This window comes from Passer domesticus, chromosome 27 (assembly GCF_036417665.1).
Source record: "Passer domesticus isolate bPasDom1 chromosome 27, bPasDom1.hap1, whole genome shotgun sequence".
Classification (NCBI taxonomy): domain Eukaryota; kingdom Metazoa; phylum Chordata; class Aves; order Passeriformes; family Passeridae; genus Passer; species Passer domesticus.
In genome coordinates, this window is record NC_087500.1 from 4,002,545 (window position 1) to 4,029,884 (window position 27,340).

A 27,340-nucleotide genomic window follows, 5' to 3' on the forward strand; every position below is an offset into this window, starting at 1 on the left:
GGGAAGGTCGGCGCCACTCCGTCAGCGCCGGGGCAGTGACGTCATCGACAGCGGGGCTGTGACGTCACTCCCCCATGACCTCAATCCTTAGCATGACGTCAGAGCCAGGTGAGAAACAACCATCCATCTATAGCAGACAGGTGCTGGGACAGACTTTTATTGGGGCTCCCCGCCCCACCCCCAGCTTGATTTTTTTTTTTCTTTTTTTTTTTTCTTTTTTTCCTCCTTTTTCTTAAAAAATAAATGTACAATTCCGGACAGCGGCGGTACAAAATATACACGTCTGGGGGGGGGGGGGGGAGGAGGGGGGCGGGCCACACATACAAAAATAGAGGGGATGGGGGGGGGTTACAAGACCCCCCCCCCAGGGACCCCCGTGCCCCAGCCAGGGGAGGGGGCAGGGGGAGAGGGGGATTTGCCAGGGGGGTCCCCAAACCCACCCCCCCCACCCCCCCCCAAGGGTGGGGGCAGCACCCAAGGGCCGGGGCTGGGCAAAGTGCGTCAGTGCTGGGGGGCTCCGGGCCCCCCGGGGGGTGCCGGGGTTGGGGGTCCCGGGCCGGGCCCCCCCTCACTGGCTGCCGGGCTCCAGCTTGTAGGAGAGCTCGAAGAGCAGGTTCTGGTTGTCGATGACGCGCAGCTGCCGCACGTAGGCCTTGGTCTGCAGCTGGGCCGGGGACGCCTCCAGCTCCAGGCCTGGGAACGGGGACGGGGACGGGGATGGAGGGGTGGGGATGGGAAAAGGAATGGACAGAGTGGGGATGGAGGGGTGGGGATGGAGGGGTGGGGATGGGAAAGGGCAGTGTGGGGATGGAGGGGAACAGGGATGGAGGAATGGGGATGGGAGAGTGGGGATGGAGGGGATGGGCATGGAGGGGAACAGGAATGGGAGAGTGGGGATGGAGGGATGGGGATGGAGAGGATGAAGAGATGGGGATGGGAGAGTGCAGAGTGGGAATGGAGAGGATGGGGATGGAGAGGATAGAGGGACGGGGATGGGAGAGTGGGGATGGAGAGGAACAGGGATGGAGGGGAGGGGATGGGAAAGGGCAGTGTGGGGATGGAAGGGAACAGGGATGGAAGGGAACAGGGATGGAGGAAGGGGGATGGGAGAGTGGGAATGGAGAGGATGGGGATGGAGGGGATGGAGGAAGGAAATGGGGATGGCAACATGAAAGTGGGGATTGAAGGATGGAAGAGATGCAGGGACAGGGATGGGGATGGAATGGCCGCGTGGGAATGGGGACGTGGGGACAGGGATGGGGACAGGGATTCAGAGATGAGAGACGAAGGGACGAGGATGCAGGAATTTAGGGATTCGGGGATGCAGGGAGGTGGACAAAGAGGTCTGAGGATGCTCTGGCCACGTCCCCATCCCTCAGGGCCAGCACTGCGGGTTCAGGGCCGTGGGGGGCTCCCCTGCAGTGCCCCCCTCACCCCAAAAGTGCCCCCCCAGCCCCGGCAGTGCCCCCCTCACCCCAAAAGTGCCCCCCTCACCCCAAAAGTGCCCCCCAGCCCCGGCAGTGCCCCCCTCCCCGTGCCCCACTCACAGAGGGGGCGGCTCCGGTACTTCCTCACGGTTCTCACTTTCTCAGCGATGCAGTGCTGGGGCACAGAGAGACCCCAGAGTCAGCCCCAGCCCCCCGAGACCCCCACCCCGCCCCCCAGGGACCACTGACCCCTTCTGCACACCCCCCACCCCTCAGGGACCCCGCTGGGTCCTGCTCTGCACCCAGGACTCCCCGAATCCTCCCACCCCCCCCAGAGAGGGGAGCCCCAAACCCTGGGGGAAGGGGGGGTCCTCCAGCCCCTCAGGGGAGCCCCCTCCCCCCTGCCCTCATCCTGGGGGTCCCTCTGCCCCATCCCCCCCTGGAACCCACCAGTTTCTCCACGTTGACCAGCCCGTCCAGGAGGGTTTTGCTGCCTTCGTGCAGGAAGGTCAGATCTGGGGGAGAGAGGGGGGTCCCGTGGGGTGTCAGAGGGACCCCCACCCACCGAGGGGAAGCCCCTGAGACCCCCCCTCACCTTTGAGGATGAGAGGCACGAAGGGGATGAGCGGGGGCTTCATCTTGGCCAGCACCTCCCTGTAGGTCTTGTGGTTCCTGCAGGGGTCCTGGGGGGAAATGGGGGGGCTCAGGCTTCGGGGGGGCTCCCAGGGATGCCCTGGATCCCCCCCCCATGCTGGTGGCCATGGGTATGGGCCTGGTGGCCCGGGGGAGAGGGGCAAGGACCCCCCAGGACACCCTGGGACACCTCAGGAATGTCCCAGCACCCCAAAACACCCCCAGGGGAGGCCTGGGGACCCCCCCCCAACAGCCAGAGCAGCCCCCACACCTCTCACCCACCGTCAGGTTCTCAAACTTCCGAAAGAGATTCTTGAATTTCCCTGGGAGCTTCTGGAAGACAAAAAGAGGGGAGAGGGTTGGAAGCATCCAGCAGGGCCAGAGAGCACCAAAGGGGGGGGCAGGAGGTTCTGGGAGAGCCCAGGAAAGGCTCAGGAAGCATCTGACGGTGCCCAGAAAGGTCTGGGAGCACCCAGGGGTGGTCTGGGAGCACCCAGAGGGGGCCTGGCAGCACTGAGGTGGGGGTGAGAGGTGCTGGAGGGTTCCAGGAGCACTCAAAGCGGGGTCTGGAGGAACCCAGGAGAGGTCTGGGAGCAGCCAGGTGTGGGCATGAGCATCCCAAGGGTCCTGGGAGCACCTGGGCAGTGTCAGGGGGCACCCAGGGGTGCTCTGGGAGCACCCAGAGAAGTTCCAGGGGGGAAGGGAGCTCCTGGGGGGGTTCTAAGAACACACAAGGAGGGTCTGGAAGAACCCAGGCGGGGTCGAGGAGCAGCCAGGTGTGGGCACGGGCACCCCAAGGGCCCTGGGAGCACCCAGGGGTGGTCTGGGATCACCCAGGGGTGGTCTGGGATCACCCAGGAAAGGGTGAGGGCATGAGGGGGGCACAGAGTTGGATGTGAAGGTGCCACCAGGAGGGCACCAGGGTGGGTGACCCCTCCAGCCCTGGGACACCCCCAAGGGCCAAAACTCCTTGTCCTTCTCGGGAACTCCCTGACCCACAGGGACCCCCAGGACCCTCTGCCCTCCCCAGGGACCCCCTGACCCAGAGGGAACCTTGTCCCAAAGGGACCCCAGACCCCATAGGACATTCCCTGCCCTCCCTGGGAACCCCTGACACAGAGGGAACCTCAGGACTGAGGAAACCTTGTCCTACAGAGACCCCAGACCCCACAGGACACTCCCTGCCTTCCCCAGGGAACCCCTGACCTTGAGGGATCCTCAAGACCAAGCAAACCTTGTCCCAAAGGGACCCCAGACCCCATAGGACACTCCCTGCCCTCCCAGGGACCCCCTGACCTAGAGGGAATCTCAGGACCAAGCAAGCCTTGTCCTACAGGGACCCCAGACCCCACAGGACACTCTGCCCTCCCCAAGGACCCCCTGACCCTGAGGGAACCTTGTCCCAAAGGGACCCCAGACCCCATAGCACTCCCTGCCCTCCCTGGGAACCCCTGACCCAGAGGGAACCTTGTCCCAAAGGGACCCCAGACCCCATAGCACTCCCTGCCCTCCCAGGGACCCCCTGACCCACAGGGAACCTCAGGACCTGTCCCACAGTGACCCCAGCCCCCCCAGGACTGCTCTCCTCAGGAACCCCTCTGTGTCTGACCCCCGCACCCCCCGGACAGGGTCGGGGAGCACCCGTGGGTGCTCGGAAGGGCGCAGGAGGACGGGGCCCGGGCAGCCCAGGCTCACCTCCCAGGTGAGGCGCAGGCGGCTGACGGCGGCGTTGTTGAGGCCGATGACGATGGCGTAGAAGGAGAGCATGTCCTGGTTCTGCTTGCAGCTGGCGAGGGGGACACGGCGTGAGGGGGGGGCCGGGCGCCGCCGGGACGCCCTGGCAGCCCCCCCGTGCCCCCCTGGCTCACATGGCAGCGATCTTGATGAGCTTCTTGAGCAGGTGGGCGCGCTTGCCCAGCGCCTCGCAGAGCAGCAGCTCGGTGCCCACCCAGTGCTGCACCTCGCTGCAGCGCTGCAGCAGCAGCTCCAGGTTCGCCGTCTCGCGCCGGCCGCGCTCCCCGTGGAACACGTAATCCACGAATTCCAGCTGGGGGGACACAGAGTAGCAAACCGATTATTTTAATTTATTTTAATTTTGTTATTATGTATTCATTCGTTATTAAATTACTTATTTAATTATCATTATTTAATTATTTATGATATTTTATTATTATTTAATTATTTATGATATTTTATTATTATTTAATTTATTTTAATTTTATTATTATTTATTTGTTAATAGATTATTTAATATTATTTGATTATTTATTATATTTTATTATTATTTAATTTATTTTAATTTTATTATTATTTATTATTAAATCAATTCATTATTTATTATTAAATTAATTTATTATTCATTACTAAATTATTTATTTATTTTTATTATTTAATTTATTTTAATTTTATTATTTATTTATTATTAAATTAGTTTATTATTTATCATTAAATTAATTAACTATGTATTATTATTTAATTGTTTCTTATATTTTATTATTATTTAATTTATTTTAATTTTATTATTATTTATTTATTATTAAATAAATTATTTATTATTTAATATTAAATCAATTAATTATTTTTATTATTTAATTATTTCTTATATTTTATTATTATTTAATTTATTTTAATTTTATTATTATTTATTTATTATTAAATAAATTATTTATTATTTATTATTAAATTAATTAATTATTTTATTATTTAATTATTTCTTATATTTTATTACTATTTAATTTATTTTAATTTTATTTATTTTAATCAGTTATTTTTTGACTGAAGTTGTTCCCTGCTGGCGAATGATTGGTGTTGAATGGTTGCAGAAGGCTGAGCAAATGTTTGGGTAGGCTGTGCTGTACTGCACTACACTACTATTAAAAACTGTACCAAAGAAAAAATAGAAAACTATAAATAAATAAATAAATAAACATATTTTTATATTTATTTATTTATATATATAAAACCAAAACTATACTAAAGAAAAAATATAAAATTATATAAAAATAAATATAGATACAACTACAATATATATAAAACTATACTAATATATATATATAACTATAAATAAATATATATTAAAAACTATATATATAAAATGATACTAAAAATATATAACTATATATAAATAGATATTAAACTATTATATACAAAACTAAAGAAAAAATGTATTTAAAACTATAAATAAAGAATTATATATAAAATGATAATATATATAAAACTATACTAAAGAAAAAAATATAAAACTATAAATAAAACTATATATAATATATATAAAACTATACTAAAAATATATAAACTATATAAAAATCAATAATTATATATACAATTATAATATATATAAATCTATACTAAAATATATCTATAAAACTATAGATAAATAAATAAACCTATAATATATAAATCTATACTAAAATATAAAACTATATAAAAATAAATATAAAAACTATAATACATATAAACTATGCTAAAGAAAAAATATATTAAAAACTATAAACACATAAATAAATAAATAAATTTAAAAACCTATAATATATATAAAACTATTATATATATATATTTATATATATTTATATATATATTTATATATATATATATATTTTTATATATATATATTTATATATATATATATATATAACTATACCAAATTAAAAACGGACATCTTTACCCAACAGTCCGACACACAGACGGCTCCAATTGGTCACATGAAATAAAGCCACTGCCACTAGAATCTAATTAACAAATCCCTTTTAGCAAACAGTCTCCGTAACACATCCCGCACGTGCCAAACAGCAAGCGCAGAAATGGAGACAAGAATTGTTCTTCTTCTCTCTGTGAGCTTCCTCACAGCATCTCAGGAAAATCCTGAGTGAGAGAATTACACCTCTCTGTGTTCAGGGAACATGTGAACCCCACACGTGTCCCCGTGGGACCCCCGAGCCCCCGAACCTCGTGGATGCAGCGGAAGAGCTCCCAGTGGAAGGCTGTCAGGTGGTTGGCCACGTCCTCGGGCTCGGCCCGGTGGATCTCGCTGTCTCCCGGCACCACCTGGATCTCCTCGGGCAGCGGCACCTGCCGGGGGACAGCGGATGGGCTCAGGGCTGGCAGGGTCCCCCGGGTCCCCCGTTCCGGCCGTGCCCGGTGTCGGGGTGTCCCCGCGGCGGGGCTCACCAGGGAGTCCAGCGTGTCCCTGGTGCAGGCGAACAGGTGGCTGTTGATGCCCAGGGTGGTGAACACGCACTCCTCGCTGGGCTGCAGCACCGCTTTCTCTGCCGGGGGTGGGGCACGGGCTGGGGTCAGCACCCCCTGCGGACCCCCCAGCCCTGCCCGCAGCCCCCCCAACCCCCGGGCACCTCCGGACGAGGCCATGGTGACGAGGATGAGGGCGTCCCCGCGGGCGCTCTGCTCCTCCGAGTACTGCAGCTTCTCGGTGACCGAGGCCAGGATGTCCTGCACCGAGGCCGAGAGGCGGCTGCGGATGGTGACGTACGAGTGGTCGGGCATGTACACGCGGCAGAAAACTGGGGAGAGGGCGGGGGGTCAGCGCCGGGCACCCCCGCACCACCCCGGGCACTGCCCACCGGGGAAACTGAGGCACGGAGCGGCCACGGAGAGGATACAGCCCCGTACAGTGGCTGGCGGGTCACGGAGGGGACCCCAGTGCCCCCTCAGGTCCCCCCCAAGGTCACTCACTCTCGTCAGAACCCCGGAATGCCACGCGGGTCTGCAGGCAGGAGTCGATGCGTCGGAAATGCCGGAACAGCGGCTTCACCTGCTTGTTCGGGGGGGGGGTCTCGTCGGCCACCCTGGGGGGCACAGCACAGGGCTCAGGCAGGGCCCCGGACCCCGGGGCTGCACCCCGAGACCCGCGGGGTGGGCACAGGAGGAGGGTGGGCACAGGAGGAGGGGTCCAAGGCTGCGCATGGCGGGGGCACAAGGGGGGCACAGAGTTGGATGTGAAGGTGCCACCAGGAGGGCACCAGGGTGGGTGGCCCTGGGCACCCCCAAGGGCCACAACTCCTTGTCCTTCCTGGGAACTCCCTGACCCACAGGGACCCCCAGGACCCTCTGCCCTCCCCAGGGACCTCCTGACCCAGAGGGAACCTCAGGATTGAGGGAACCTTGTCCCCACAGGGACCCCAGACCCCATAGGACTTCGTGCTCTCCCCAGGGACCCCCTGACCCACAGGGAACCTCAGGACCAAGCAAACCTTGCTCCACAGGGACCCCAGACCCTATAGGATTCCCTGCTCTTCCTGGGAACCCCTGGGTGGGTGACCCCTGATCCTCCCAGAGACCCCAGACCCCAGGGACCTCCTGCCCCAGAGGGAACCTCAGGACCAAGCAAACCTTGTCCCACAGGGACCCCAGACCCCATAGCACTCCCTACTCTCCCTGGGAACCCCTGGGTGGGTGACCCCTGATCCTCCCAGAGACCCCTGACCCCAGGGACCTCCTGACCCAGAGGGAACCTCAGGATTGAGGGAACCTTGTCCCCACAGGGACCCCAGACCCCATAGGACTTCGTGCTCTCCCCAGGGACCCCCTGACCCACAGGGAACCTCAGGACCAAGCAAACCTTGCTCCACAGGGACCCCAGACCCTATAGGATTCCCTGCTCTTCCTGGGAACCCCTGGGTGGGTGACCCCTGATCCTCCCAGAGACCCCTGACCCCAGGGACCTCCTGACCCAGAGGGAACCTCAGGACCAAGCAAACCTTGTCCCACAGGGACCCCAGACCCCATAGCACTCCCTACTCTCCCTGGGAACCCCTGAGGGGATGATCCCTGATCCTCCCAGAGACCCCTGACCCCCAGGACCCCCTGACCCCCTTCTCACTTGAGCTCCACAGTCTCCACGAGCTGGTGCAGCTTGATGATCTCGTCCTCCAGCTCGTGGTACAGCGACGTGTCCTTCATGATGAGCAGGTAAAGCTCCTGTGGGGCGACAGCGCTCAGGGCCGGGACCCCCGAGACCGAGATGGGGGGGCACACGGGGAGGGGACACCCACCTTGATGACCTTCCCGGCGCTCTCCTCCTCCTGCAGCAGCCCCTTGTAGGTCTCGAGGAAGTGCAGCAGCACGGCCAGCACCGCCCGCTTGCGCCGCAGCCCCGCGCCCTCCTCCCAGCGCGCCGGGGGGCTGCCCGCCGCCAGCACGAAGGTGCCACTGTCAAGGAGGTGCCACGGCAAGGAGGGACCCTCGGCCACCCCCGCCGCACCGAGGGACCTCACTGGGGGTCGTTGTGCCCTCCCTGGTGGCAGCACACTGCCCACCTTGCCCCCAGACCCATAGCCGACCCTCGTGGCACCCCAATGCCCTTCTTGCTGCTCATGTGAGCATCCCCACAGCACCCCCGCTGCCCTCCCCTTGTCCCCCTTCACCTTGCAACCCCCATGCCCACTGTTTTGTCACCCTCGTGGCCACCCTTGTGCCAGCTACACGGCACCCCGGTGCCCGTGCTGGTGCCCTCCTGGCTGCACACTCATGCCAGCTCATGTTCCCTTCATGCCCACCCTCACTGCACCCCAATACCCTCCTGATGCCCATCCCCAGACCACTCCTGCCCCCCTCAGCCTCCCCACTGCACCCACCCCATTCACAGCGCCCTTGTTCCCACCCTCACCGCACCCCAGTGCCCCACTCGTGCCCAGCCCCGGACCCCTCGTGCCCACCCCCGCGGCCCCCCAGGATATTGCTGGTGCAGCTGCTGCAGGAAGCGCTCGGTGGGCAGGAACAGCGAGTGGGTGAGCACGATGTCATCCAGCAGCGACTCTGGGGGGACACGCATGGTCACACCCCCCCAAAAAGCCCCCCCGACGCCCCCCTCCATGCCCGGCGGGGTGTCTGGGTGAGGGGAGCGGCGGTAACTCGCAGGGTGACACCGGGAGCGGCCCCACGCGAACCCCCCCGCGCCGGCGCTGACTCAGGGCCCGCTCCCAGCCCCGGGGCAAGCGGGCCCGGCCGAGCCGGTGTGGGGGCAGAGGCGCCGGCAGGGCGGGACCGGGGCCGCGACGCCCCGGCACACCCGGGAGCCCCGTGAGAGCCCGGCCGCGGGCACAGCAGGACACGGCCCAGGGAAACTGAGGCAGGCAGCTTGGGCGGGTGCCACAGCCGGGCTCCGTGGGGCAGCACGGGTGGCACCGCCCTGTGAAGGTGTTTTGGCGAGGCCAGGTGAGCCGAGGGCCCGGTGCCGGCGTCTGTGCCCGTCAGAGCTGGCATCAGCTGTGACCTTTGGACGGGGCACCGCTCCCTCGCCTGGCACCAGCACAGCCCCCGTGCCCCGGGGGTCCTGTGGTGGGACCCCAGAGCCCATCCACGGCCCAGGGAGCTGACCCACGGAGGGGCCGTGCAGAGCATCCCCCCAGGCACTGCCCAGTCCGTTAACCCGGTCACGCAGCAGCGCCAGGCCAGGGCAGAGGATCCCCTGACGCTCCCGCGCCGGGCACGGCACCCAGGGGGCATCAGCTGCTGCTGAAAGCAGGACAGGCAGTCTGGGGCACAGGGACAGGCAGGGGCACGGCAGCACGGGGGGTGCAGGTGCACAGCCCCCCACTCCCCCAGCCCCCTGCCCTGAGTGCAGCCCCCTCTCCAGGTTCTGCCTGTGGGGCAGGAGCTGAGCACTCCCCCCATCCCTGCCTCAGTTTCCCTACCCCTCTGCAGCACCCACGCTGTACCCCAGACTCACAGGGATGTTTCCCCGTGTTGGGACCCCCGTGCTGGCTCCTGCCCCCCTGCTCCCTGCCAGCCCGGGCACCACCAGGCCTGGCAGCGTGCTTGTGCAGGCAGGACCTGGCACTGCCAGTCCCAGCTCGCCCCTACCCGAGGGCTCCTCTTGGTGGTTGCACCCAACCCCGGCCCTGGCATCACTGGAGCAGGGGGCTGGCAGCGGCCTGGGGTCCCCGACGCCCTCTGATCGCGGCAGCCGAGGGGGATTGGCCGGGAGAGGGATCCCCGCGGTGTGGGAAGGCTCCCACCCACCTGCAGCCAGCCTGGCTCCCGCCCAGCCCTGACACCGAAACCACCCCTGGGCACGGGCAGCCACGGTGGGACAGCACCGGGAGGCCTGTGCCAGGGAAAGGGGCACCCAGCCGGCCCCCCCTGCACTGCAGCTCCCGCCGGGGCTAATTTTAGCACCAGGAGGATGTTGAGGACCATCCAAGCGGGAGGTGGATGCTGCAGTGACTGCCGGTGCCCGGCCACCCGCGGCCCCCACCGAGCTGGCGCTGCCACTGAGCCCGCGTCCCCCTGCCCGCCCCTCCGCCGTGCTCTGCTGCCCACCCCACAGATCCCTGCCCACCCGCTGCCACCGAGCCCTGCCCCGGCGGGGACCCCGCTTTGACCTTGTCACCCCAACCGGGCGCCGCTGTGCCCTGTGCAGGGCCACCCGCCTCACCGGGCACCAGTGTCGCCCACCCCGCTGTCCCCCTGCCCAGCATCCCCCGGCGCGTCCCCCCCGCAAGCAGCGGCCGCCCCCGGTCCCGGTTTCTCCGCGCTCCGCCGCACCGCCCGCGATCCCGGCGCTCCCCGCAGCCCGTCCCGGCGCTCCCGCAGCCCCGTACCTGCCCCGCAGCCCCTCCCGTGTGCAGCCGCCGGCAGTCGGTCGAGGAGCGCGGCCAGGAGCCGCTCGGGGGGCGCGGGCGCGGCGGGGGCGCAGCCGCAGCCGCAGCAGCACCGGGCGGCGGGCGGCGGCTCCGGGCTCGGCGGCTCCCGCTCCCGGTCCCGGTCCCGATCGCGGTCGCAGCCCGGTGACGGGTCCTCGGGGGAGCGGAGCGGCGCCTCGGGCGGCCGTAGCTCCAGCCAGCGGCCCTCGCCCCCCGGTACCGGCCCCGCGGGCCCCGCCGGCTCCTCGGGGGAGGCGGGCGGGCGCGACAGGCTCTGCCGCCGCGGCGCCGCCACCGACCCCGGCCCCGGTACCTGCCCCGGGGGGGCGGCGGGGCGGACGGGCAGGTGCGAGCCCGGCTTCTTCAGCAACTTCTCCAGCGGCTTCATGGCCGCCCGGGCGCGGCGGCGGCGGCGGCTCAGGGGCCCATCGGCGGCGGTGGCGGCTCCGTTCGGCTCCGCTCGGGCTCGGGCCGCGGCACCGCTCCCCGCCCGCCCCGCACCGGCTGCGCCTTGCGCCCGCCCCACACCGGCCCCGCCGCCAGCACCGCCCCGCCCCGTTACGGCCCCGCCGCCGCCGACCCCGGCACCTGCCCGCCCCTTTCCCCGCACCGCCGCCGCCCCCGGGCCCGCCAACGGCACCTGCCCGCCCCCTCCCGCAGCACCGAGGCCGCCCCGGGGCTGCGGTGACACCGGCTCGCACCGGGACACGGTCCAACCCCCCACCGCAGCCCCGCACAGGTGATGCGTTACGCACCCCCGCACCCACCTCCCCGCATTCCCCTGTCGCATCCCCGGGGTGCCACCACGCTCCCCCCTACACACAGCGGACAGCCTGGGGGACACAGCGCAGAGCCTGTCACACACCGCGACCGGGGGGCACAGCCCCACAGCCCCTGCCCCACACCCCCGGCACATCCCTGGTTCCCCCCCGCGCACCCACACAGTTCCCCCATGCCAGCCCAGGGGCACATGGCACCGCCCCTCCCCAGTGTCCCCTGCACGGGGGGCACATCCCCACTGTGGGGTGAGCCACCCCCCGACCCCCAGCCCAGCTCTCTGCACCCGCCGCAGCGTGGGAAAAGGCCGGGGGTGGGTGCGAGATCCCCCAGCCTGGCAGCCCTGGGGCTGGGATGCCCCGCGGGCAGGGTGGGCAGCTCGGGGTGGCTGCCAGACCCCCCCACTTCCGCCGCCTGCCAGGCTGGAATGGGCCCCGGCGTGCCGCGGCAGGTGCCGGGGCAGGTTCTGGGGCAGGGCAGGGCCAGATGTGGCGCTCGCCTGGGGCTGATCCTCCTGCCCCATGAGCACCCATCCTGCCCGTGCTCACTGCCCCCAGCCCCACCTCGCACCCTCTGGGCGGGCCAGCAGGTGCCAGTCCCCTTCTCCGGCTCCATCCCCCAGCAAAACCACGGCCCTGCGGCTGGGATGGCGGCAGCGGCCGGGGGGACACAGCAAGTGACCCCCTGGCCTTTGCTGGGCCCCACTGCCCGGGGGGTTCGGGTAGAGATGGAGGAGCGAGGGTCCCGGCCGTTCCCGCTTTGTTCCCGCTTCGCCTCCACCCGGCAGTTGCCTGGCAACTCCATCCGTGCGGCTGCCACAGAGCAGCAAAACACGTCCCCACATCCATCCCCATCCCCGGCTGCAGGAGGTCCTGCCGGGATGGCACGGCACGGCCCGGCCCGGCACGCCCCTCCTCTGTTCCTCCAGCCTGCAGAAACCCCACAGCCCATCCAACACCCCCAAAAAATCCCACTCTGCTGAGCTCCTCCATCCCCTTTCCCCACAGCACCAGCACAAGGGTTCTCAGATGTGGGTGCAAGCGCTGCTGCTGGCCAGGTTCAGCCACGCAGAGAGGGGCTTCTCCTGACAGCAGGAGGGGAAACTGAGGCACAGAGAGACCCCCCCAAGACCCCGCTCACTGGTGGCAATGGGGATGCACTGGGCCACACGAGCAGGAGGCACCTGGAGCACTGTGCCACGCTGAGGGCAACGCTCCCCCTGGGAAAGGTGCTCCAGATCTGGCCTGTCCCATCCCCTCTCCCCCTGTCAGCAGGGATGGGGGCACTGACTATTGGCTTAATTAATTTTCTGTTATTTCTCCTAACGAGCTGGGATCCGGAGCGGGCGCTTCCCTCGGTTGGCAGGCGGCGCATTCCCCCGCCCCGGCAGCGAGCCGGGGGTGCGAAGCCTCCAGGCACTGCTCAAAACAGACCGTGTGTAGGAGGGAAAAATTACACCCCGGGAAAAATCCCTCCCCAAGCCAGCGCCTTAACCCACTTCCCAGCTGCAGCGCTGGGAGAAGGGAGTCAGGCACTTGGGGAAGGGGAGAACCACCATGAGGTTGGGGCAGCTCCTCCGTGAGGTCCCTGTGAAGGGCTGACCCAAATCCTGCTCTGCTCAGACCTGATCCTGCTGCCAGGGAGGGAAACTGAGGCAGTGGCACTGGGGAGGGATGGGGTAGTACAGCAATGTGGGCAGGAAGCTGATGCCTGCTGCTGCTGCTGCTGCTGCTGTTGGAACTGCTGTGGGACTGCCAGAAGTGAGAGCAGAAACTGGGGAGAACTGAAGGGAAGGGAGGAAAAAGGGGGTGCAAAGGAGGGATTTGGGGTCCCCCTGCCACTCACAGCCACCCTTCCACCACGGCACAGGCAGGGCCCAGCAGCATCCTTCCCCTGCCAAGCCTGCCTGCAGCAGGGCAGAGCTCACTGTGATGCTCCTTCCACAGGATCAGGGTGTAACAGGAGTGGGGTGTGCCCCCACCTCTCTTGGGTGTGGGAGGGGGCTGGCAGGAGGCTGCCGAGGCGGAGGCGGCGCGGCACAAACGCGCGGGCGGCAGCTCCTGCACCACCAACACAACAGTTGGTGCTTCCCCGTGAGCCAGGGAGGCTGGGGGAGAGGAGGGGGCTCTCATCAGCCCCCAGACAGCCAAGGGGCTCCCTCCAGCCCTGCTGCTGGGGCAGAGCTGGGCTGGGGATGGGTGGCAGCTGCTGTCAGGGATGTGGGGGTGAGGGCGGCTGGTGCCAGGCACAGCAGAGCTGCAATTTCAGTCCCACTGTGAGCTCCTGAGAAGGGCAGAGCTCCTAGGAAGAGCAGAGTGGCTCCTGGGAAAGGAGAATGGCAGTTCCTGGGAGACAGCAGAGGTGGCACTGCTCCTGCCAGGGAAGCTCAGGTGGATGCTGTCCCTGGGGATGTCAGCCCCAGGAAGGACACAAGAGCTGTCTGCTTCCTACAACACTGCTAGGGATGTGCATCCCACAGGATAGGGATACAAATAACACCAAATCCCTGGGATGGGGGTGTGAGGTCCAGGATTTCAGTTGTGTGACCAATGCATCAATGACATATAGAACATGATGGGATTTTGCTTTGGTGGCTGAAACAAGACACAAAAGGTCATGGAGTCACAAACATCATACAAAGAAGGAATTTCTGCTGGAGAGCAAGGCATGGATGAGGGATCCACACAGAGAATGAGCAGGTGGGTGCTGGCCACAGATGGGGACGGGGTGGCCGAGCCACCTCTCGCTCGGTGCCGTCCCCCTCGGGCAGTGCCCGCAGCTGGCACGTCCCCACGGCCTCCCGGCACGTGCTCAGGAGAGCAGCAGGAACCGGCAGGAACGGGCAGGAATCAGCAGCCGGCCCTGCCAAGTTTCCCAACGCAATTTGCAAACGGCTGCGAGGCCGTGGCCAAGCCGGGGCCGGAGCGGCGGGGCCGCTGGAATGCGGGATGCAGAGCGGCAGCACTGCGGCACACCAGAGCCAGCCGGGAGCAGCGTGGCACTGCTGCGGTGACAGTCACCCCATGGCGTCAGGAATCCCAAAGGGGACGCAAGGCTGCTGTGAGGAAGGGAGGCAGGAGCTGGAGTAGGGCTGAGGCGCTTCCTTGTGAGGCCGGAGCCCAGCCCGGTGTGTTGGGGCGGGTTCCAACACCCTCCGCAGCCCCAGCAGCAACACCCAAGTGCTGGGAGCAAACCTGGCCCTGCCGAGCTGGTTTGGGTGCTGGCTGGGCTGCTCGGGCAGCGTCGGGGTGCTGGGTGCCCACAAACCTCCCCCTCTCTCTGAGGGAGGGTGGAAACATCCCCTTGTGCTGCTGGGGGTGGCAGGGATGGGGGGTCACCCTGTGGATTCCCCCCTGAGAGCTCTCACACACCAGATACCAACAGTTTGTTGGGAAAAAAATCAGGAAGAGCTCCTTAGTTAAGGGGTTGCTGCCCAGGCAGTGCATTCCTGACAGCTTCCCACGGTTCCACTGCCCTTCCCCTGCTCCAGAAGCGGCAGAAATCAACTTGCTAATTGAAAAGAGGATTGAAAAGAAGAATGAACTGGGGTGGGGGGGATGTCACTGCTGCTTACCCAAACAAATAAAAAACTAAACACCCAAAAGAAACAAATCAGCTTTACTGAAGGAGCTGCTTCATTCCTTAAATAAAAACAGAGACCACGATCAAGCCAGCGGAGTTTGACATCCCAGGAGGGAGCGGGGAACGTTTAGTAAGGGGGAGAAGTTGGGAGCAGTGGCCAAGGACCGACTCAGGGGTTGGTTCTTTGGCGGCCCCAGCACGGGGGAGAAGGGGGGTGGGCAGCAGCGAGATGGATTTTGGGAAGGCACCACTCAGGCCACGGGGGAAGTGCCTGGTCCTGAGCACAGTGCAGGTGGCTCATCCAGCTGCCTCACCTCCACGCAGGGAAGGAGCCATTCCAAGGAGCAGCTTCCTCCTTGCCCAGGGGCCGAGTCTGGTGCTGGGATTGCTGTGGCCGTGCCCCTACGTGTTGCTCCTCTCCTTTGATTTTTCACCTTTGCTGTCCTGGGAGGGGGGAAAAAGAGGGAAGAGCAGCAGAGGTTTAGGACCCCCCAAACCCCTGCATGGGGGGAACAGTGTTATGGCTGGGTCTTGCCAGCAAGACCCCACCCCGGTTGGCAGCCCCCCACACCCTCCTCTCTGGGCACAACCAGCCCCCTGTGCCAACTTCTCCTCATGGTTCCAGATTTTTCCATCACGAGGCCTTTCCAGAGCCCCTCCATCAGACAATTTGCTTCTCAGCCCTCCCCATGTACAGGAACCCACCAGCACATGCCTGCCCGGGTCCGGGCTTGCTTGGCTCCCATACATGAAGGAGGTATGGAAAGGGAAACCAAAAACACACATGGCATTCCAGCACGCTCACACATGCACAGCTCACAGCACTGGAGCAAAGAGATCATTCCCAGCACGGGGAAGCATCCTGAAAAACCTTTAACTCTACTGCCTGAATTATCTGCTGAGTTCTCAGTGTTTATCCTTCCAGAGAACTCCCTGTCTCCTAGCTCCTCCAGCCAGGGCTGGATTTTTCCCTCTCAAAATTGTCCTCTTTTCTACCCTGAGCAAATAAAATAAAAAAGAGTCAACTTCAGACTTACTTTTTACGTGGTTTTAGTTTTAAAGTTTTAAGTAACTCAAATTAACTGGAGCCCTGCTTACCACCTGCAACGAGAAGCTGAGGTTTGGGACAGGTCAGAGATGAGACAGTTTAAGATTTCCCCTTACAAAAGAACAACGTTATTTTTTTTTGGGATGGGAGAGGGAACTGCAGCCTCACACACACACACACACACCAGTGACATCACACACACAAGGACCAAAGGTGAGGGGATGGTACCTCTGGAGGGGGTGGCTTGATGGTCACAGGCTGGGACGTCCGGCGTGGCGGGGAGGGCTTGGGCTGCACCTGCTGCTGGACAGTGTTGTAGTAGGTGACCCCCCCATAGACCTGGGACTGCGCCTGCAGGAGCAGCAGGATCAGAGCTCCGGGCTGGGGGGCCCTGCCAGCCCCTCCTGGCACCCACTGGGGCTGGACAGCTGCCCCCAGCCAGAGCCAAGAGGGGCTGTGCCCCCCAGAGATCAGCCTCTGAAGCCCTTTGTGTGTCCCCACCCCTCACCAACGTGCCCCCACTCTGGCAAGGACAGGACACAGCCTGTGCAGATGGGATTCCCTCACCCTGCAGTCCATGGAATGTCTGAACCTCCCAACAGCAGCTTTTCTGCTTGGACACTGCTCCCCTGCACATCCAGCCCTGCAGCCTCGAGGGAAACTGCCCTCAAAGCAGGGTGAGGTCCTGCAGGAATGAGCTGGAGCAGTGGGAAGGGCAGGGATGATTGGGAGCTCAGGGAACATGCAGCTCTCCAGCCCTCCACAGCGTGTCAGCCCTGCTCCAGTCACAGCCTGTCAGCCCTGCTCCAGCCACGGCACCAGGATCTGGTCTGCTCTGGTCTCATCTGCCTTTTGGAGGATCTGGTCTGATCTGTCTCCTCAGGGATTAGGTCTATCTGCCTCCTCACAGGGATAGATCTGGTCTGATCCTCAGATCCAGTCCAATCTGCCTCCTCAGGGATCTGATGTGATCTGCCTCCTCACAGGAATGTGACCCATGTCCCTGTAGGATCTGGTGTGATCTGCCTCCTCAGGGACCCAATCCAACCTGCCTCCTCACTGCCCAGCAGTGACCTTAGATACTGAGCAGGGCTATGGAACATGAAAATCCATGCCCATGCTGCTCACACCAGCCAGTCCCCAGCCTCCATCTCAAACAGAACTGACTCCCAAAGCCATTCCCAAGGTATCCTTGGCTCAGCAGGGCCCTAGAGGAGCTGTATCCCTGTTCCATAAGGGAACACCTCAATTCCACACCCCCCAGCACAGGACTTCACCCACTGCCTGCCACGCTCAGGGAGCTCACAGCAACCATGAGAACAATCCTTTCTGGGATGCCAGCAGCCTTTCCCCACGGAGCAGCTGTGCTGTTCCACATCCTCTCCCAGGAGCACCTCACAGAACACACCCCACACCATCCCACCTGCTCCTGGGAAGGAGCCGCGGCGCATCCGGCTTACCTGCGTGTTGGAATAGAGATGAGGAGGGGGCGGAGGGGGCAGAGCTCCAGGGGGGTAGGGGTAGCCAGGATTCCCGAAATTCATCACTCCAGGGGCCGAGAAGTAAGTGGGAGTGAGCAGCTGCTGCGGCGGGGGCTGGCCCGGGGGCATGGACACTGGTGGGGGGTACAGGCCGGGGTTTGCCATGGCAGGGGGCGTCTGGTGGGGGTGTAAACCTGGAGGTGTGACAGGAAGCACACAGACGTCACCCAAAAAGCCAGAGCGTTCCCTGGGCAGCAGCAGGAGCTGCTCCAAGGGTTCCCTGCAGCCCCACGCTGGGGAGGGAGCAGAGAGCAGAGCACAGCCCCCTCCCCAGTTCCGGATTCACCGGAACCAGACACGGCCCCGTGGTAACTCCACTGCAGGAAACAATTTGTGTGGGCAAGCAGAGAACGTGTTAGACAGCTCCCAGTTCTGCTTTTTCCTGAGCTACAGGGCCAGGGAGTGAGGAACCAGCCCAGTGCCCACGGAAGGGAGCGGCCCAGCCTGCTGAGGCCCCACAGGGACCTGCAAACAACCAGCTGGGAGCTGCCAAAGGTTCAGCTCCCCTTGTCCTGCACTGCCTGGAAGCTCCAGAAACACCTAGTTTTTCTTTCCTTAAAACTGATACTGGTTCAGCCTCACTGCAGGAGGAAGTAGGTCTCTTCCATGTTGTAGAAATTAAGGAAAATGGATTCCCCTCTGTGATAGAGGCTGTGGGAAAGCAGAGCTCTCTGTTCCCCAGGTGCAGGGGTGTCCCACTGGCTCCTCACCTGGATGAGGGAGGTGCATCTCCGGCTGCACAATCATCCCTTGGGGCGGCAGCGGGGCTGGGTTCTCACCGTGGGCGTAGATTGGTCCCTGGAATTGTACTGCAACAACACATGACAGGCTGTGAGGAAAAGCTCCATGGAATTTCATTCCCCTGCAGCCGGGCACACACAGCCCAGCCTGCCCTGAGGGCTCTCACGGCACACAGAGGCTCCCAGGCTCACAGATGCGACATGCTCCCTAAAGAAAAGCCTCCTACTCCCTTTAGAAAGCAGGAAAATACTCAGGGAATTTCTTCTCTAACACTTTAAATGCTGGAGGGAATTCCTAATCCATCCCCAGTCCTGTTCTCCCCATGCTCAAACGTCAAAGACCTGATTTAAAGTTCAATTTAAATCCCAGTTCTCAGGAAGAATTGGGGTGTCCTAAGAGCTCCAGCACAGAGAGGGGATAACTCTGAGGATAATTCCATGGGTTTAAACACAACCAGGCAGGCTCCCAGCTGCCTTTTGGCCACTGTATGAGAGAACACAGTGCCACTACAACAAACAAAAGACGAAGTCCCAACCCCAAAAGGAACAGGGGGATCGCTGTTCCAGTTGCTCAGCTCCGAGCACACATGGAGCAGGGATCACATGGAGCCACAGGAGCAGGAAGGAAACACTCACGTGGGTCATAGTAGTGCCCTTCCACGATGCTGATGTGCATGGGGGGCGCAGGCTCTGGCACGGGGGGTCTCTGCCTCTGCGACGAGTAGCGCTTCACACGGCCCCCCGGCACTGCCTGCCAGAGTCCAGGGATCAGGGGGGCTGTGGGGCACCCACCCGACACCCCCAACCCCCAAACCTCCCCTGGGTCACCCCCAAGCACCCCACAAGGGAAAGGCTGAGGCATGGACAGCCTGTAGTTACCACAACCCCAAAGCAATCAGAGCCGGAGTCACGCTCCGGGGTCACGCGTTACCATCTCCTCCATCCGGTTAAACTGCGGCGCTGGCCCAGTTCCCACGTGCATATGGTTGGGAATACCTGAGGAAGGAACAGACTGGTTATTACTGTGGTTTGTGTTGGTTCCCAGGCTGGAGCTGCCTTGCCCCGGGGCGTGGCTGCAGCTCAGCTCCCGCTCCCATGACATGGAACCTTTGGACTTCGTGGCTACGGTGATTTTAAACGTTTTGGGATAAATTAGAGGCTGTTGTGTTGCTGCACATTCATTCGAGGTGCTCAGCAATGCCTAAATCCTGCTTCAAAACTAAACCCCCAGCTTGTAACTCAGGTCCTGCTCTGAGCTCTGTGTCTCATCTCTTCCAGGTGGGATCAAGGATCCATGTGGAACCTGAAGCTGCAGTTTGAACCCTCTGCAGGGTGTAAATACTTTTATCACAGGCTCCTTTTGATTCCAACAGCAAACTGAATCCATGTGAACTCACAGCAAAGGGAATTTTAAACCATGGCTTAAAACCACAGTGCCAAGGTGATCACAGGTGATTCCAAGGGATGAAAATGGGTAAAAACAAACACTGGAAGTGCTCATGGATCACTGACAGAGGGATACAGAATGAATGGATAGGAGCCAAATGCTTCCCAGCATAACTCCTCCCTCCTCTGCTAGGGACAAAAAAGGGACAGCAGAGTCATCATCCTTCTCACAGCAGAACACGATTGTGTACCTGCAGCCAAGAGCTGGCCTGTGGGAAATTTGGGAAGATGCTTCATTTTTGTGCATTAAAAAAAAACCCCTAAACCAGACAATCTCAGCACTTTTGAACTCTCATCCCACTGTGACGTTTCCAGCCTGTCCAGGGGTCTTTTCTCACAGACTTCACAGTCCCACCAGTACCAAATGACTTCTGGTTCCATGACCTCAACCTCACAAATTCTTATGAAAGCAGCAAGTCGCCTCCTTCTCCTTGCTCCAGTTTTACTCCCCTCGGGAAGCATTCTAACACTTCCCAGAACAGACTCTAATTCTGCAAAGGGATAATTATACCTGGATGACCTCTCTGTGATGTGCAACTGGAACTGTCCTCAGCTGGCACCAGAGTTACTCTGTCCCATGTCCCTCCCTCCTCCCAGGCACAAAGGGATTTGCCAATCCCAGCCAGGCCTTGGCTATTGGCAATCAAATCCCAGAGGCAGGAAATGAGCTGATAAACAGGAAGAAGTTCCTTTCTGCTCTGAGCAGGACACCACAGAGTCAATTCATGATCCTTATCTTGTGCTCTCCTGCAGCAGGAGTCAGTCTTGCTGTGATTCACATGACAGGGAAAGGATCCCTTGTATCCTTCCCAGCCCTAATTCCATTCACCTACACAAAAATGTTTAATTTCCCTTTTCCTCTACTGTTGTATCCATACTGAAGCACTTACTTTCTCAGCAGGACTGCACCCACCCTGGGACAGGGCTTGGACAGAAACAGCTCAGCTCTGACCAACTCCACAGTTCAGGAGGCACTGGGCTGCTGGAAAACCAGCAGGCTGCTCCCACTTACCCCTCAGCTCCCGGGGTGGGATGAACTGGGACTGCCCCGGGCTCCAGTTCTGCTCTGTCAGGTTCATCTGGGTCATCTCCTGCTCAAGTCCATCCACGCTGGATTCCACTGCTGACTCCCAGTTGCTCTTGGCTGGTGGGGGGGAGGTCTCGGCTGGTGTGGCTTTTGGAATCACAGGAGCCAGCCCCTCAGAAGCAGGCACTTCCTCTGCCAGCTTCCCTGCCTCCCCAGCCTTGACTCTGGTCCTTCTTGCCCGGGAATAAGATTTCTTCTCCACTGGTCTGTCCGGTGGTGGCTGCACAGCATCAGCACCTGTGGCTTGGTTTTCCAGAGCTCCCTCCTCCTTCCCAGGGCTGCCGTGGACATGTCCCACCTCCAACTCAGGGGACGTGTCCCTTGATGGGCTCTGCTCTGCGTGCTTCCCACGGTAGCCACCCTCCTGCTTGGCTTGCTCCCCGTTCCGGTGCAGGACAGCTGCCTCTGAAGCCCGGTAGCCTGGACGGGTCTCCTTGTAGCCCCCCATCCTGGGGTAGTTCCTGGCAGGGGGCATCCTGCCAGCGCTGGCAGAGCTGCGGCTGTTGAAGGACCGTGGGGGAGCCGAGGGGCTCTTGGCACCCTGGTGCCTCGGGGGCTTGGGGGGCCTCTCATTGGACCAGTTGGGGTCTCGTTGAGGGGGACTGCCAAACCTGAGGCAGAAAAATACAACAATTCATGAGAAAGAAACCCCTGGGTGGGAAGAATCACTTGTGTCAGGGAACAGCTTCCAAGCACACAAATCTAGAAACCCCAGGAACATGGTCCCACATGACAGAGCTGTCCCTCTTTGGATCTCCAGACCCGGCCCCCCTCCCCAGGACAAGCCAGGCCCTGCTGTGGCTCTGGGGCTCACCGTGGCTTGCGCATCCTCCGGGGTTTGATGTCGTCGGGGTTGTGGGCTGAGCGGATGTCGTACCCATACAGGGCAATCAGCTCCTGCCTGGTCTTGGGGGCCTGCTCATCCTCACGGAACTTGTCGTGCTCCCAGCGCCCCTCGTCCTTCCACAGCTTCCGCTGACGACCCTTTGGCCTGGGAAAGGGACACAGGGAGGAGCAAGGGGCTGTAAGGTCAAGACGTGGCAGTTTGGAGCAGTTCCATACAGAGCTCGAGCATTCCTGGGGCAGGGAATGCACAGGAGGCAGCATCCCTCCTTCCTCCTGCTCAGCAGCTGCTGGTGACCCACTGCTATTTGGGAAAAGCAGCTGGAAGTCACTGCTGCCTGGCACAAGACTTTTTTTGTGGGTTTTGTGCACCTCTTCTTCAAAACAAAGAGTGGCAGGACACAGAGCAGGTAATGGAAGCACAGACGTCTCAGTGCATCCCACTGAAGCTGCCAGAGGCTGGTCTGGAAGCTGGCCTGTCCCTCCCAGAGCCCCAGGGGGACACTCACATACCTGACCTCCTCCTCCTGCGTCTGCCCTCGGAGGTCATGCTCAAAGAAGAGCCCCTTGCGTGGGATGTACGCCGGGTTCTTCCGATCCTCATCGTCATCCAGGTGCTTGGGAACCTTCTTCCCCACCTTCTTCTCCACAGGCTCCGTGCTCTCCTGTCAGAAGCAGGGAGCTCTCACCACTGCAGCAGTCCTGCTGCCAGCGCCCAGCCCGGAGCCATGGGACACCCACCTGCCCGTCCCCGCTCTGCCGCTCGCCCGTCACCGCTCCCTTGGGATCCACCTTCTCACTGCCCTTCTCCCCTCTGGCCGCCGACTCGCAGGAATCGTTGCTGTCCTGCTTCAGCTCCACCTTGGAGCTTTCTTCCTCGCTGTAATCCTCTTCCTCTGCCTGGGAGACACGCAGTGACTCAAATGTGCTCCGTTACCAACAGATCTGTCAGGAATCTCCCCAAATCTGGAGTCAGATCCAGCAAGATTGCCCAGAAATTCCCTCAGTTCTGGAGTTAGATCCCTGCTCCAGCTGTTAGACATGACTCTTCCAAAGTAGATTATTAGCTTCTAAAATTCTTCCTATCCCCATGTTTTTACAGAAAAAGCAAAGCTTAAACCCAACCTCTCCCAAGAGAGGGAGGATTCAACAGGTTTTCTGGAATGGAGCTGGGATCAGCTGCCCCACAAAGATGTGACATCCCACCACCCCAAAAAGGCTCCTGCAGACTGGGAAGACTGGTGATCTCAGGCCCCTCCTTCCACACTGAGGGCCCGGATCCAGCCAGGGCCACGTTTCCAAATTCCCTGGAGTTCCTCAGCTGACTCACTCTGCTCAGGAGCATGACCTGGTTTCACCCCCAGGAGCCTCCGGAGGCTGGAGCCGAACTAAAAATAGCTAGGGGTGATTAACCAAACCCTGCTCCATTTTCCTCTTTCAACACAGCCCTTGCACATCGGCTGCTCCCGGTGTTTACGCTGGGGAAGCCCAGGCTGGGCATTATTTTTAGGTACAGGAACAGAGTCATCCTGGCAAGGCAGTGATGCAACAACCCCGCTGCCACTGGGAGCCTCCATGTGGGATTCCAGGCTGGAAGAGCTATGGGAGCTGCTCCAACACCTCTGCAGCCTGCAGTGCTCCTTCCTTGTTAATACCATAGATTAATTCCCAAACTGAGATTAATTCCCAAATACACAGCTTGGATTTCCTCTGCCTGGTGGTTTGAATGGTCTCTAGCCACTGTTTCCCTTAAGATTCCCAAAACACAGATGGATTTTCCTTAGGAAGCCTTCTTAGACACCAGAACTTCTCTAAACTCCTTGTAAATCTCAAACTTTAGAGTTCTGAACTAAAAATCCAGGGGAACCTGCAGCCCCCAGGCAGGGGTGGGATGGGATTCCTTCAGCACCCCGCAATTCCCAAAGTGCATCCCCCCTCTGGCTGCTCCCTCAGAACAGAGGGAAGCCCCTGGGATGCTCCCAACCACCACTTTGCTTTTGAATTCCAGCTAATTAAAACCCAACAAGCATCCCACACTCCTCCCACGCCCTTCCTGGCCATGGCAAATCCAGTTCCCAGTGCGAGGAGCCAGGAGGGTTTTCCCTTGCACATGCTGGCCCTGCACCCTCCCCAGCAGCACAGAGACACTGGTCCCAGTGCCAAGGGCTGGGAGTGGGGGAGGCCATTTCCTCAGGAGACAGAGGAAGAGATCCAAGGACACAAACTGGGTTTGTGCTGAAATTCCATGGGAATCAGGGGCTCAGCAGGACAGAGATCAGCTTTACCTCCGAGTCCTCGGCGCTTTCGTAGTCAGAGAGCACGGCTGTGGGGAGGGAAAGGAGGTGGGGTCAGGGCAGGGCTGGACGTGGCTCCTCTGCCATGGCACCAAACCCCTTCCCGAAGGGAATTTGGATGCCAGCACCACCCTGGATCAATGCCACAGCCAGCTGAGGGGAGCAGGGAAGAGTTTGGGACCCTGTCCCTGTACCCCACATTTGCCTGCTGTTTACAAGTGAATATCTGGCATGGCAACAACCACAGGATTGTTGGAAAAGCTGTTTTGTCTGGTTTTTACTTTTTTGCAAACAAAGAACCCTGCCCAAAAGACATCACTCACCATCTCCTTCAATGCCATCCTCACTTTCCTGCAAAGAGAGAAAAGTGAGGGGTGTTAGAGGAGGGGAGGGCAGCAGCCAGGTCCTAGCAACATGGAATCATGGATTCACAAAACCACAGAATAATGGAATTGTTTAGATTGGAAAAGGTCTTTAAGATCAAGTCCAACCTTCAACAAGCACAGCCCCATGTCACCACTAAACCATGTCCCCAGAAGCCACATCCACACTTTTTGTACACTTCAAGGAATTGGGCAGCCTGGGCCAGTGCCTGACCACCCCTTCCATAAAAAAAAAATTCCCTCAGAACATATTTTCTTAGTATCTACTATCCTAATACCTTTTCCTAACAGCTGTTCTTTTGTCCTAATGTCCCTTTTCCCTAATACCCAGCATCCCATGATCCCACACAAGGTAACAGCAAGGTCTGACCCTGACCCTATTGCATCCACCCTTGGAAGTTCAGCTCCTGCGACCAAGAAAAAACAAATTCCAGACTCGCAGAGCCTTTCTAAGGCTCCAAGAACCTTCTAGAGCAGCTACAGTAGGGAATATGGAGAGCAAAGCACAGTCTGCCAGTGCTGGGGCTCTCCAGGGAAGAGTGTGACAGTGACAGGGGAGCCAGGATCCCTCCCTTGGCAACCAAGAGCCAGGGAAAGGGCAAGAACAGGGAATAACAAAGAGAGGCTGAGCAGGACCCAGCTCAGGGAAGGGGCTGGAAGAAGCCAACAGCTCAGAGCAGCAGAAGTGCTCAGTAAAACTGCTGCCCAAGAGAAGCTGTGGCTGCCCCATCCTCGGGTGTCCAAGGGCAGGCTGGACAGGGCTTGGATTAAACTGGGATAGTGGAAAGTGTCCCTGCTCATGGTAGGAGGTGGAACTGGATGAGCTTCAAGGCTCCTTTCAAACCAAACCATTCCATGATTCCAGCATAAACACAAAGATCCACCCAGCTGTACAGAATAAACAACCCCAGAGCACAAACAACCCGACCAAGGTGACAAGATAAACTCAAAACCACCACAGAAAAACACCCAGGCAGTCAGGGGGAGCTGGAAATAGCCAGCCCTGGAACCTAAAACAGGAAAGAGCTGGAAATAACCACAATCAGAACCCAGACCAGCAGGGAATTGCACCTGGATGTGAACTGCAAGAACAGAGCTGCATGGTGGGGGGAGACAGCAGCACCCACACCCCCCTGCCCTTGCTGCAGGGACCCCAGGAGCAGGGACAGCACCCCAGGGACAGAACCCCAGGAGCAGGGACAGCACCCCAAGGACAGGGACAGCACCCCAGGGACAGGGACAGCACCCCAGGAGCAGGGACAGCACCCCAGGTGCAGGGACAGCACCCCAGGTGCAGGGACAGAACCCCAGGAGCAGGGACAGGATCTCAGACTGGAGAGATCCAGGCACAGGGAGCCAGAGCAAAGCCCCTTGCCTGGTCCTGGGGGGCTGCAGAGCCCACCCCACCCAAGCTCCCCCCCACACATCACGGGGGGTTCACCCCAATTCCCCAGACTGGTGTTCCCTCAGCTCTCCACCCCCCACTTTGTCCCCAGTGTCCCCACACCCTGCAGGTCCTAGTATCAGTCCCCCCAACACCAGAGACCACCCCCAGCCTTCCCACTCGTCTCCAAGGCCCCCCTTGGAGACCAGAACCCCTCTCTCATCCCTTCTTAAAGACCAGGACCCCTCCCTCAGCCCTGCTCAAAGAGACCAGAACCCCTCTCTCAACCCCCCTCAAAGAGACCAGAACCCCTCTCTCAACCTTTCCTAGAAACCAGGACCCCTCTCTCCACCCTCCTCAGAATCCAGGACCCCTCCCCCCAGCCCCTTCAGAATCCAGGACCCCTCTTTCAGCCCTCTCAGAACCCAGGACCCCTCCCTCATCCCTCCTTAAAGACCAGAACCCCTCTCTTAACCCCTCAAAGAGACCAGAACCCCTCTCTCAGCATTTCCTAGAAACCAGGACCTCTCTCTGAGCCCCCCTCAAATACCAAAACCCCTCTCTCAACCTCTCCTAGAAATCAGGACCCTCTCTCCACCCTCCTCAGAATCCAGGACCCCTCTCTCAGCACCCTCAAAATCCAGAACCCCTCTCTCAGCCTTTCCTAGAAATCAGAACCCCTCTGTCAACTCCCCCCTAGAGACCAGAACCCCTCTCTCAGCCCTCTTTGCAGACCAGGACCCCTCTCCCAGCCCCCCTCAAAGACCAGAACCCCTCTCTCAGCCTTCCCTAGAAACCAGAACCCCTCTCTCCACCCTCCTCAGAACCCAGGACCCCTCTCCCAGCCCCCCTCAAAGACCAGGACCCCTCCCTCAGCCCCCCTCAAAGGGACCAGGACCCCTCCCTCAGCCCCCCTCAAAGATCAGGACCCCTCTCTCCACCCTCCTCAGAATCCAGAACCCCTCTCTCAGCCCCCTCAAAGACCAGGCCCCCTCCCCTCAGCCCCGTCCCTGCCCCGGATCCTCAGTGTCCCACCCCCCCCGCCTCCCCCTCGGGGTCCCCAGCCACCCGAACCCCCCTCAGCCGCCTCCCTCCTTCCCCCAGGACCCCCAACCTCCCCGTGGCTCCCCCCGACACCCGAACCCCCCTCAGCCGCCCCCCCGAGGGCCCTCGGTGCCCCCCGCGCCGACCCCCGAGCCCCTCACTCACACACTCCGACTCGGCCGCGCTCTTCCCCCCCGCCCCACCGGCGCTCTCGGCCCCGCGGCCCCGCGGCCCAGCGCCGAGGGCCCCCGCGGCGCCGCGCGGCGGGCGGTGCGACAGGCGGGGCGAGCCGGACCGGGAGCGGGAGCGGGATCCGGAAGCCGAGCGGGAGCGGGCGGAGCGGGGCGAACCGGGAGCGGATGCCGCGCTGTCCGAGGCCGCCGAGCCCTCGCTGTCCTCGCTGTCCTGCGAGGCGCGCTGCCGCCGCCGGTCCGCCATCTTGGCCGCGGGGCACCACGGGAACGGCGCGCGCGCCGCCGCCCCCCCCGCCGGTACCGGGCCGCTCCCCCCG

At 59.3% G+C, this 27,340-nt stretch overlaps 2 protein-coding genes across 3 annotated transcripts; both read right to left on the reverse strand.

The window, feature by feature from the left end:
- Positions 1-195: 195 nt before the first annotated feature.
- Positions 196-11,229, reverse strand: RAPGEFL1 (Rap guanine nucleotide exchange factor like 1). Its single transcript, XM_064399680.1, has 15 exons — positions 10,619-11,229; positions 8,753-8,831; positions 8,069-8,219; positions 7,897-7,994; positions 6,750-6,862; positions 6,410-6,577; positions 6,228-6,325; positions 6,006-6,128; positions 3,929-4,107; positions 3,756-3,846; positions 2,343-2,393; positions 2,023-2,110; positions 1,878-1,942; positions 1,548-1,602; positions 196-693 (listed from the first exon to the last, which is right to left on the reverse strand). The coding sequence occupies exons 1-15, from the start codon at positions 11,046-11,048 to the stop codon at positions 569-571; spliced, it is 1,914 nt and encodes a 637-aa protein (XP_064255750.1). The 5' UTR covers positions 11,049-11,229; the 3' UTR covers positions 196-568.
- Positions 11,230-15,036: 3,807 nt separating this feature from the next.
- Positions 15,037-27,294, reverse strand: CASC3 (CASC3 exon junction complex subunit). Of its 2 annotated transcripts, XM_064399785.1 has the most exons (14): positions 26,995-27,294; positions 24,342-24,369; positions 24,010-24,047; positions 22,466-22,624; positions 22,238-22,389; positions 21,696-21,872; positions 20,807-21,492; positions 19,280-19,344; positions 18,985-19,099; positions 18,319-18,417; positions 17,528-17,742; positions 16,296-16,418; positions 16,057-16,133; positions 15,037-15,463 (listed from the first exon to the last, which is right to left on the reverse strand). In XM_064399785.1, exons 1-13 carry the CDS (start codon positions 27,265-27,267, stop codon positions 16,098-16,100), a joined length of 2,166 nt encoding a protein of 721 aa, XP_064255855.1. In that variant the 5' UTR covers positions 27,268-27,294; the 3' UTR covers positions 15,037-15,463; positions 16,057-16,097. The 2 variants fall into 2 exon arrangements, with proteins under 2 accessions (XP_064255855.1, XP_064255854.1); XM_064399784.1 differs by lacking the exon at positions 16,057-16,133.
- Between the last annotated feature and the right edge of the window lie 46 nt (positions 27,295-27,340).